Source organism: Rhincodon typus, chromosome 3, assembly GCF_021869965.1.
Source record: "Rhincodon typus isolate 14 chromosome 3, sRhiTyp1.1, whole genome shotgun sequence".
In the NCBI taxonomy this organism is placed as follows: domain Eukaryota; kingdom Metazoa; phylum Chordata; class Chondrichthyes; order Orectolobiformes; family Rhincodontidae; genus Rhincodon; species Rhincodon typus.
This window is the reverse complement of record NC_063334.1, coordinates 7,681,107-7,693,687: the sequence shown is the minus strand read 5'-3', so window position 1 is coordinate 7,693,687 and position 12,581 is coordinate 7,681,107. Positions and strand designations below refer to the sequence as shown.

General features: G+C 38.5%; 1 protein-coding gene across 1 annotated transcript in view; it reads left to right on the top strand.

Annotated features, from left to right (window-relative positions):
- The window catches only part of uba6 (ubiquitin like modifier activating enzyme 6), a 102,153-nt gene that overhangs the window by 52,000 nt on the left and 37,572 nt on the right, over positions 1-12,581 (top strand). Inside the window, exons 12-13 of the mRNA XM_048621056.1 lie at positions 4,482-4,558; positions 10,150-10,216. Coding sequence (XP_048477013.1) covers positions 4,482-4,558; positions 10,150-10,216 — 144 coding nt within the window. The remainder of the gene's footprint in view (positions 1-4,481; positions 4,559-10,149; positions 10,217-12,581) is intronic.

Below are 12,581 nucleotides of genomic sequence, written 5' to 3'. Positions count from 1 at the left end.
TTAAACAAAAAGAATTTTCACACATACCCTTCGATCTGTTCTTGGGTGATAAGATAACTTGCCAGACAGCTCCTTATGCCCTATCAAGCTTTTTAAAACAAGGTTAATGGGACTGATATTCTCCTATTGTAAACAGTTACTAGAACCTATAACATTACATAAGAATAGGACTCGATCAATTAGAGAGCTCAATGAAGCATCATATTTACTGTTACTACTCTGGTCAACAATACCACAGTAAGGTCTTGAGACTTTTTGTTAAAAACAATCTCTCTATGTGTGAAGTTTTTCTGTACGTAACATAGTGACATGGTGATATTTCTTACAGTTTCCATTTCAACACTGCTTTTGAGTGACAATGACTGGAATCATCTGAATCAGTGACCAGACAATTAAGGATGACAATACAAACTGATACAACATAAATGCTTGTAATACTACAACTTTTTATTTTCAAAGGAAAGAATTTTAGTTTTTGTTTCGTTATTATTTTCACCCTTAGTACAAGTAAAGATGAGTTACCATTTGTTGAAAAAACTTAACCCACTTTAGGAAATTTCCCTTGTTGTCAGTTGTTTGAAAATTTTTTTTTCCCCCTGATTTATGTTATAGAAATGACCAGATTGTTAACTGTTAGAACCTGTTTGCCTGTTCAAGTGAGGTAGGCTTTTAGGTGGACATCATTCTGATGCATTCATGCTACATCTAATATTGATGCAAAGCAGTTTGTTTCTGCAGTTGTGGTGTAAATGCAGAGTTAGACAGAGCGACAGGCAGAATTTGAAGACTACAATTACCTTGGAGAAAATAATCTGGTTTTACAGTTAATTCAGACCTTCACACCTGGTTTCATAATGTTAAATAATTTTAGCTTTGCTCCAATATTAAACTTGTGAAATATGAAAATACAAATTATGAGTCGACTAGTCCTGTTTATGTTGGTCAGTCAACAGAACTGACCTGTTTTTATTTTTTAATGATTTTTGGAGAAAGCCGAAGCGCACACCTGTGTAATGAATATATTACTGTTATTGTAACGCATCATTTTGGTCAACACTGCAAAAGCAAATTTTATTGGATTAATATAGAGTAGTATAAAGCAATGTTGCAGGAACAAGACGTGAACAATACTGCAATACAGTTCATGTTATTATAGAATTATGGGATATAAAATGTCCAACAAGTTTGCACAAAACCTTCTCTGGTTGCCTATTACACTACAGTTGTAAGTAGAAGGATGATCTGACATTGACAATGTTGTGCCCTTTAACAATCTTTGAGAATAGAATTTCAGACAGCTAGGTCATCCGATGTGGCGTCATGTCATGCTTCCAGAGTAATGTGATCAGTTTGAATCAATAATGTGGTATTGAAGTCAGGAGTTAAACGAGAAGGATGAAAAAATGCTGGTCAGGTTCTGTTTATTTTCTTGCAGCTTCTAAAGTTCATATTTATAGAATTTAATTTTTTGACTCTGGAGGTTGAATTTCCAGGTAGTCTTTGAAAATCTATGAATGAACATATCACCTTTAACCACAAAGATAAAATGGGATTTTTTTAAAATGGCTTAGAATCCATTCTTCAAAAGGTAGATTGACGTTGCAAATGTGTCTAGGTAAAACTTACGGTCAAAGAAGTAAACAAGAATTCTAAGAGAGCAGCTGCGTTAATGTCTGAACCAAAAATTGATACTTAAGATCTCTTTTAGTACAGTAACTTCCTGCTTAATGTCGAGTCACTGAACATTATTCTGCTTTAACATAATTAATAGTGTCATTATAACCATTTAACATTGTGGACTTCAATTTACATCATTTGCTACAGACATCCTGTGCTATGATCTGCCTGCTCAAATTTACCTTTTCCCCAGTTCTTCTGTTCCCGCCCTCAGTGCTGAAGGCCCTTCCACCTTGCTCCCACTTCATTCCTCCATTCTTACTTTTAAAACCTTTATATCTGTTGACATTACCAGAGACTTCAGTTGTTCCTAACGCTCCCAGCTTAATTCCATCCTTGCTCATATTTCTGCCCTACCCTCGGTCTCTCATGCCAACTCCCATTCCTGCCCTCTGTTCACGCCTTTAAAGTCTGTAGTGCCTGTTACCACCACAAATTGCTGCTGGCTTCTGTTTTGAATTTGCACTGAAATCCTGGCCTCCAACTAATGGCAGCTATTGATTGGTGCGGGTAGTGGAATTTCTTCCTTCAGGTTTGTGAATCTGTGGAATTCTTTATCTCACAGAGAGCTGTTCAAGCTGGGTAATTAAGTACACTCAAGGCTGTGATAGACATTTTTAATCAATAAGAGAATCAAAGATTATAGGGAAAAGATAGGAAAATATATTTGAATGGAAGCATAGACTTGATGGGCTGAATGGTCTATTTCTGGTATTTTTTACGATCTTAGGTAGCTCCTGAAGTTCTAGGACTACCATGCATTGGTGAACTTGTGCCATCAGGTGGACCCAGGTCAATTTAAAACTACTGTAGGTGTTGATTATTAACATTTTAGTGTTTACATTTTATATTTTACAATTTATTTTAATTGTTATTTCCTTGATGAGTATAGGCGTTTAATAACATACTACTGTTAAAAGCACACGGGATTGGGGTTAGTGTACTGACGTGGATAGAGAACTGTTTGGCAGATAGGAAACAAAGGGTAAGAATAAACAGGTCTTTTTCTGAGAGGTAGCCAGTGACTAGGCCAGAGATCAGTGCTTGGACTCCAGCCATTCACAATATGTATGAATGATTTAGATGTGGGAACTAAATTTAGTATCTCCAAGTTTGCAAATGACAGAAAAAGCCCCAAAGAACTGTGGATACTGGAAATCTAAAACAAGACAAATTGCTGGGGAATCTCAGCCAATCTGGCAGCGTCGGTAGTGAGAAAACAGAATTAACATTAACTTGAAAGGTCAAATCATTGAATGTTTTCAAGGAGTTAGTTCTTGTTCTTAGGGCTAAAGAGTATGAGGAGAAAGCAGGAACAGGGTACTTAGTTCAGTGATCCACTATAACCATATTGAATTGTGGAGCAAGCTGAAAGGGTTGAATAAGCTACTCCTCCTGTTTTCTGTGTTTCTAAGCTTTTAACAGTTTTTGTTCAGGTGGGAACGGCCCTGAAGTACAAAACAGTAAAGTTTTTATTTTATATTAGTGATTTATTTCATTTTCAAGTTATTTCTAATAGGGAAGCACAATGCTGCATATGTCCAGTAGAGTATTTCAATTCATGCATTGGTATTTCCAGGCAGGAAATGTCTGAAGAAACCTAACTCCAGGTTTGATATCGATTCCTGGGAACCTACGAGTCAGTTAAATTTGTGATTTTCAGGAATGCAACACAACACAACTTGAATTGTGAACTTGCTGTACTTCATTGAAGTATTGGTCTAGGTTTTGTGATCAAGCTTCTGGATTAGGGCTTGAACTTGTACTTTTGGCTAAGCCAGAAGGTTATAATTACCCAGCTAAGACTTTAAGATTAAATCCATACCATATTCGTGAAAGCATAAGTCTTGAAAAGTTTGATGTAGATGTTTAACGTGATATGAATGAGTCTTTTTTGTTGTACTCTCCTTGAGAAAGGTATTAATTTGAACACTAATTCCAGCATTCTAACGAATTTTGCACAGTTTGGTATCCAACTTGTAAATCAAATCTGTACCTCCTTAACTTTCATTTGTGATTGATAGCATTTCTTTCTTTTCAGAGCATGTTTTGAGATGCTTTAAAATAGTAAAATAACCCCAGAAAAGGGATTATGATGCAATTTACAAATAATCTTCTAATCCCCTCCTTTTGAAATAAAATTCTGAAGTGGAAAATTGACATTTTGAAGGAAATTCAAACCGAGAGTGAATGTTTCTGTTCAGGGAACGACCTAAAAGTCAGCCAAAAAGGCACTTGTATTGCAATTTCAGGTCTTTCTCCCTGGATGGCCTTCCGTTTCTTCTTACTGAGGATTAACTGGAGCAACTCATAGGCACTAGTCTTTCAAGTTGACTTCAAATTCAAATCCAAGTGCAAATGACAGAACCGCAGCAAACAGGTCACAAGTGCAGAGCATGCCCAATCAGATTGCATTTTCTCCTGTGACGGAGTGTCTCTAGAATAGCTCACGTTCAATAATATGAGTGGAGCCTCCCATTCAGATGTTACCAAACAACTCTGATGGGGAAGAGACCTGAAACCCTGGCTTCTTCAAAGCAGGAAATTTGTTTGGTTTTGTTTTTAATTATATCAAATAATTCAAGCATATTTTCCATGCTGTAATGTGTTATATCTGGGATTTAGCCAGTCTTGGTTGTAGGGTGTGTTTTGCAGCCACTGTACAATTGAGTATTGGCAGTCAATCCAAGCTGTGGAAAGGTAAATAGTGTCACGAGTTTGTGTTTAATATTCCTGTATTTTTTAAAAATGCCCAAATTCTTCACTTATATATAAAATAGACATTTTCTTTTTTTAAAAAAAAGGCACCCTTGCAGATTCATACAGCCATGCTGGCCTTGGATAAATTTCAAGAGCAATACAAACGTCTGCCAAACATAGGGTGAGTATTTCATGTATTATGTTGCATGGTTAAAAGAGTCTACTGGCAAAAAATGTGATCATGAAATAAGAGATGCAGATTCATTATGTACAACCAGGTATCATAAAATCCGTACACTGCGTTAGCAGGCCATTCAGCCCATTGAGTCTACAATGTCCCTCCAAACAGCATCCCGCTCAGACTTAGCACCCCCCATCCTATCCCTATGATCCTGCATTTCCCATGGATATTCCACTTAGCCTGCACATGCTTAGACATTATGAGCAATTAGGCATTGCCATCTTTGGACTTTGGGAGGAAAACTAAGCACCCAGACGGGAGAGAATGTGTAAATTCCATACAGACAGTTGCCCAAGAGTGGAATTAAACCCAGGACCCTGGTGCTGTGAGGCAGCAGTGCTAACCACGGAGCCACCATGCCGCTCCAAAATCTTAGCGGACAGATGGCTTACACTCTCGCCCCTCTCACGGGCACACTCACATGGACACACGTGAATCTATGGGATAAATTTGTTTTTGCAGATACGTTCTATTTTGTTCAAAAAGCTCACAATTTATAGACAGTCAGTCAGTGTAGCATTTTATAAATTCCTACTTTAGAAATACAGCCATTCTGACTCCAAACCAAAATACAAACAAATTGTAAAAAAGGCCTCATACCTAACCTGCATTGTCTGACCTAAAATATCACTTCTTTACCCTGATAAAATCTTTAGTTCCCACAGGCCAGTGACTTCAAAGGAATTCAGGGATATATACAATTAATCAATTAAAACCTTCTAACTGATTAAAGATTTAACAGCATCTTAGGTTTGTTTAGTACATCCTCAGCAGCGGTGTGATCCTTTGATCTTTTATGTCTAATACTACCTCTCTCACTAACACCTGGAGAAGGAGTAAGACTCTGAAAGCTTCTGTTTTCAAATAAACCTGTTGGACTATGGCCTGGTGTCATGTGATTTCTGATCTTGTCCATCCCCGTCCAACTCCGGCACCTCCACATCATGGCTACCATTTCCAGTAAAGGCATACTTCTGTCATTTAGCATCATAATACTGAAGGTTTAATAAATATGAAAAATACAAGTGCTGGGCATTATTATTTACATAATCCTTTGATGTCATTGATCCATTGGCTCATGGCTTTAATCATTAATGCTGAATGTAATGGTCTGACTGAGGTTTAATTAGGTGCTAATGGCACAATATTATTAAGCATGAGATATTATTTAATGGTATGTGTTCAACCAAGTGAGTCCAGGAAAGTAAGTTAAAAGATAGATAATTTTAACTCATTTAAGAAGGCATTCCAGGTAAATCTAATTGTGTCTGTGTGTGTGTCTGTGCATGCGCGCGTACTTTCTGAAAGGTATTTGATAAAAGTACTGCTTAATAGACTGGTTAGCAAAATTGAAACCATGGACTAAAAATAAGGGTGCATGATTGATTAAGACACAGATAACAGAACAGTGGTGAACAGATATTTTTCAGTGTAGTGTTGGTGATGTTCCAGAGGGCTGGATTTAGGATCATTGCTTTTTTTTAAACCTAAAGGACAGAGAAACATGGAATTGCTGTAAACTTTGAGGAAAATAATGGCAGGCTTCAGGAGGATTGAGGTGGACTGACAAAATGGGCAGTGACACAGCAAGTGAAACTTAAATTGAGAAAATATGAATAGATTATATTTTGCTGGCAAGAATAAGAAAAGATTGTGTAAACCAAATGTAAGTGATTTTAAAGGTTGTACAGGAACAGAAAGATCTGGTGAATCTTTCACAAACATATGGGATCTTTCCCTTGTAACTAGACATACAAGTTAAAAGGCATACAAATTGACCTAAAAATTTATTAAATCAGTGGTTAGGCATTAGTTGATGTGTTCTGTCCCATTTTGGGCACCACACTTGGGAAAGATACAAAGGTCTTAGAGAGATTTTAGGGTAAATTTACCAGAATGATATGGAGGATCATTGTAAATAGTATAAGGGCTATTAGATAGCCTTGCTTGACACCAGTCTAGATTTTTACAGAAAAGCAAAGAACTGAGAATGCTGAAGATCTGAAACAAAAACAGAAATTGCTGGCTAAACTCAGCAGGCCTGGCAGCATCTATGGAGAGAAAGAAAGAGTTTGTTTCAAGTCCAGTAACCCTTCATCAGAACTGAAGAACTTCTTTTCAGCTACATATTACCCTTGATGTTGTCTGTAGATGTGGGATCAGCTATCATGTGTCACTGATGCCATCCCTCTTTACCTCCTTTCTATTGCCTCAGTGTTGCCAAACTCCATGTTGGACTCTTCTGTTTAGCCTGTCTCCTCGCCTGAGGCACGGTGACCTTCAGGTTAAATCACCACCAGTTGTTTCGCTCTAATGAGAGAGCCGCTATATGGTCAGTAGGACTTTGGCAACTTTACCTTTTACTTTGTCATCTTGAATACTGGTGATTCAATGCTATGCCAGGGCAGAAACCTGAGGATAAAGTTCAAACAAAAATTTTTATGGAAGTTCAATGTAGGAGGCAACAGTACAGTCAAGGACTTTGGCAACAAATGAGAAGTTTGGGAATGGGATGCCAGTTTCCTACATGCAGAGAAGGATCAAAGGAATGGTTTTTGAGGTGCAGGTGATGATGACAGATTTCAAAGAGTGGAGAATAATACTTGAGAGGAGGAAACTGTTTAGAGATAGCTGGCACGGAGGTCAGAAATTGATGTCAAATAGTTAATATTTAATAGGAGCAGAGTCAAGGCAGGAGACTGGTTTCAAGGATAAAACAAGCTGAGAAAGAGTGAGGGAGAAGAGGGGTGATTCTTGAGAAAGATACTTTTAGGGCTGTACTGTTTAGAGCCTTGAGAAAGTTTGGCTTGGTCAGCAAGGCAAGGGGGAGATGTGGCAAAGTTATCTCAATGTGTGGTTTCAACCTTAGTGGCAAGGCAAATCACAGTCTAATTTTTAGAGAAGGTAGGGCAGAGGAACTTAAGAGGATAGTCACTTATATAGGAAAGGACTCCAGGTTTATATTTGCTTTCCAGGATAAAGCTGGAATAGTGAGCAATTTTACAGAGGAGACGAAGGCCTGTTCACGATGAAGGGTGTAAACCTGAAATGTCTACTTTCCTGCTCCTCTGATGCTGCCTGACCTGCTGTGTTCCTCCAGCTCCAAACTGTATTGACCGAGCTTAATGTGGTCCAGTCAAAATAGCAATAATTAATTACACCACTTGTGCACCATATGCTTTTCATTCTGAAATCCTTTGCTCTTGGACCATGCAAAGTTTGACAAAGAATATAGCTTGGTTGGGAGATGGTAAGGATTTTAGTGATTTTACCTTTACAGATGGAGGATAAAGATTGTTTGAGAAAATTAACACTGCAGATGTATTGTGATAAATGAAGAGCCAAATGGGAAGATCAAGGAGGTGGTGACTGTAAATATGGAGTCATTTTTTAAACCTAATTTATGCAATATCAGTATCACTGGCTAGGCCAATATTCATTGCCCATTCCTAAATTCCTTGGAGAAGATGGTGAGAAACTGTTGTCTTGAATTACTGCAGTCCTTGGGGTAGAGGGACATGCACGTGCTGTTAGGAATAGAATTCCAGAGCTTTAACCCAGCTAACGTGGAGAACAATGATATTGTTTCAAGTAAGGATGATGTATGGCTTAGAGTGGAACTTACAGGTGGTGGTCCCATGTATCTCCTGTGCTTGTACTTGTTGGTGTTTGCTAAGGAACGTGGATCAGTTGCTGCAGTGCATTTTCTGGATAGTGTACATTGCGGCTGCTGTGCCTCGGTGAAAGGAGTGAATGTTACATGTGCTGGATAGGACTCCAATCAAATTAGTTGTTTTGTCCTGGATGATGTGAAGTTTGTTTTGTTTGTTTGAGCTGCAATCCTCCAGGCAAGTGATGAGTGTTCCGAAACACTCCTTACTTGTGCTTTGTAGATGGTGGGCAGGCTTTAGAGAGATAGGAGGGTGAGGTATTTGCCCCAGACCACCTAGCCTCTGACATATTCTTGTAATCATAATACTTAAATGGCTAGTTTAGTTTCTGGATGATAGTAATCCCCAGGATGTTCATAGCAGGGGATTCACTGGTCGTAATGCCATTGAAAGTCAGGGGGTGATGGTTAGATAATTGGAGATGGTCATTACCATTTCTTGATATCAAAAGGGCAGCACAGTGGCTCAGTTGTTAGCATTACTGTTTTACAGTGGCAGGAACCTGGGTTCGATTCTAACCTCTGCCAACTGTCTGTGTGGAGTTTGCACATTCTCCCCGTGTCTGCGTGAGTTTCTTCCGGGTGTTCTGGTTTCCTCTCTCAGTCCAAAGATGTGTAGATTAGGTGGATTGGCTATGCTAGATTGCCCATAATGTCTAGGGTGGGAAATTGCAGGGATAGGGTAGGGGGTGGGTCTGGGTGGGATGCTCTTCTGAGAGTTGGTGTGGGCTCGATGAGAAGAATGGCCTGCTTGCACACTGTCGGGATTCTATGAAAGATTGGATGAGGAATGACTTTGAGATGCTGGGGATCTTAAGACGAATTTGCTAAGATGGTCATATGTTTGACACTCCTGTCTGAAGATGGATGCAAATGTTTCAGCCTTGTGGTTTGCATGGATTGTCTGGGTTCTCCAGCTGTTGAGAAAGGGGATATTTGTGGAACCTTCTTCTCCTGTTAGTTTAATTATCCACTACCATTTACATTTGGATGTGGCAGGAATGCAAAGCTTAGATCTGATCTGCGTTTGCTTAGTCCTACCTATTATATGCTACTTTCTCTATTAGGCATATATAGCCCTTCGCTGTAGCTTTGCCAGGTTAGCACCTCATTTTTAGGTGTGTCTGGTGCTATCACTGACATAACGTCCTGCACTCTTTATCGAACCGGTATTGATTTCCCAGCTTGATAGGAATGGTGAAATGGAGTTCATGCAGGGCCATGAGGTTACTGATTGTTTGAATACAACGCTGCTGCTGCTGCTGCTGATGGCCCACAGCACCTCATGAGTATCTAGTTTTGAATTGCCAAATCTGTTTGAAGTCTGTCTCATTTAGTGCTGAGGTCATGCTATATGACATTAGTGGAGGCTATCCTCAGTGTGTAGATGATACTTTGTCTCCAGAGTGATTGTGTGATAGTCACTTTCACCGATGCTGTGGACAGATGCATCTGTGACAGGTAACTTGGTAAGGGCAAGCTCAAGTAGATTTTCCTTCGTCTTGGCTCCATCACCACCTGTTGCAGACCCAGTGTATCAGCTATGTCCTTTAAGACCTGTCTGCTCAATCAGTGGTAGTACAAAGGTTAAGGGGGTGATTAATGAAATCAGTCTTTCAGGAGGAAAGTGAGTTGCGACGGAGATTGAAGTTCATGGGCGTGGGAAGTCATAGTGTATGGAAGCTGAGGAAGCATATTTCACTGACGAGGTTGCAGTGTGGAGGGCCTGATGGAGAATAGCTTCTTTTTGTATAAATTGTGTGTGCTGTCTGATTAATTTAAAACTTTTGTGAAGATGTACTTTTGTAGTAATGGTCATAAGCATAACTAAAGTTGATTTGGGTTTTTATTTTCTAATAAGGTGTCTCCAAGATGCAGATGAACTGTTGAGATTGGCTATTACTGTAAATGAAATGTTGAAAAATAAGGTGAGTAATTTTTCAATGAGAATTTTTGTTTTATTAGCAATAATGCTTGCAACTAAACTATATTTAGCAGCTTCTGGCAAGAACAGTTTGGTTAAAAGTATGTCAGACAATTTTGTTACTTTTGTGCAGGACTTGCAATGGAGCATATGCTTCAAACATGTGATTTGTGTAGGTTGACAGCAAGAAAGAATTTGAGAACATGAGCATGTGTTTGAAAATTATTTGAACATTTCGGAATTTCCTACTTGATTATGATACTTGAAACTAATGAGTAACACTGCCATACCCCTCATTACAATGAAATCAATGGGGAATGCTATCATGCTTGCTTTGTGTTGATATCCGTCAGTGTTGTTGTCATAGCCCCAGTCAGTTGAAATTGGTGGGTATGCCCCCACTTTACATTGATATCAATGGATAGTACTCAACCTTCCAAGCCAAAGTTCATTAAGTAACATTTCCGTGCCCCCAGTCCAATGATGTCTGTGCGTAATGTCGTCATGTCCCCTTTCCGTTGATCTCAGTGGGTACTGTTGTCATACCACCAATCCTATGAAATTAGTGTGTATTGCTGTTACAACTCCAGTCCAGTGAAATAAATGGATAATTCTTGTACGATGCCTATTCACTTTGCTCTCAATCATCAGAGGAAATGGTAAATGCAGGTATAGCTATAATATTTAAAAGACATTTGAACAGATATATCAATAGGGAAGGCTTAGAGGGATATGGGCAAATGGGACTAGTTTTGTTTGGGAAACTTGGTCAGCATGGATGAGTTGGACCGAAGGGTTTGTTTCTGTACTGTATGATTCTGTATCACCTACTCACCCCCAGATGCTTGAAATTAATGGAAGTTGCTGTCACACTCCATTTATTAAGATCAGTGGATGTCACTGTTGCATTGCCCAGTGAAGTAGGTACATAACATTGTTGTAACATTACAATATAACACTTATTTGCTTCAGAAGTACCAGTATAATCTCTAGCACTATTATTGTAGGAACATGTGTCATTCTTCTGTACTCCAGAGTGGCACTGAATTCCTGTTGCCTTTTAGAACAAACCCAACAAAAAGACAGACTATTTCCTTTAGTTACAAGCAGTACCACAGGGAATTGACTATTTTTAAATACACAAATGAGCTATTGCAAAATAAAACATGGTTATAATGTCTAGGATTCCTGCTGTTAAAATTAAGAACTTCACTCCTGCCCTCCTCCTGTAGCATGTCATGTGAGTGGAAGAAAACATTGTGTTGTTCCACAGGTCTTTCTTGTCACCATATTAATTTAGTAGTGTTTCAAGCTTGATGAATGTTTTTCATTTGAAGCTGTCACACTCCATACCTTCCAGCTTGCATGGCTGTGTGTTGGACTGTATTCATCTTTTAAGCTGGCTGTTCCTATGAAAATTTTCATACTTAAGAGCTAGTCAATTCTTAAAGCTATTGGACTATGTTCTTTGTTCAATGGGAGCTTTGGTGTGTGGAAGTGCTATTTGGAGACTGATTAACATTCCAGATATAGTACATCTTCAAGTTTTCAGTTTTCAGTTTCCAGTTCTGAGGAATGGTCACCGGACCCGAAATGTTAACTCTGTTTTGTCCTTCACAGACACTGCCAGACCTGCTGAGCTTTTCCAGCAACTTTGTTTTTGTTCAAGTTTTCACCTAATTTTCTGTCTGGATAAATAAGCAGACTGACATCAAACTTGACAAGTTAACTTCTTTTGAGTTTGCTTACCTGTTCAGTTTAGTTTTGTTATTTTAAACATCAGTGTACACATATCACATGTAACAATTATAGAATCAGGTCTTTAACAAGTTCATGTTATATAACAATAGTAATTGTTCAAGGCAATTATATCTTATTTCTAGTATGATTGAGTTCATGATTCACTTAAAAAAAAAACTCTGGAACTTTGCACTCAATGATTTGATGTACAGCATACTGATTTACTGAAAACTCTTTTACCAATTCTACTTTCGATCTCTACATTTCATGAATACTTCCAGTAATAAAACCACTAAATCACAATATCTCAAAAGACAAACAGAAGTGGCATCAGATTAACATGAAGTCAAGAAGATCTGAATATACTCAGTACATCTTAACCTCTCCAAATAATTCTGTTGCTGTGTTTATATAGACCACTTAAGGCCTATTTGCTTTAGTAAACAGTGACCAGAATAACATTTTCCCAGACCCTCAATCCATGATGAATGACCCTCTCTCAATCTTTCAACTCAAGACTTTTGTATTAGGCCTGTTTTAAGAAGCATTACTATTCAGCAAAGCTGTAAACTATTTTAACTTGTGCTGGTACTGCAAACAACAGGATACTGGGTATATGAACCCATATT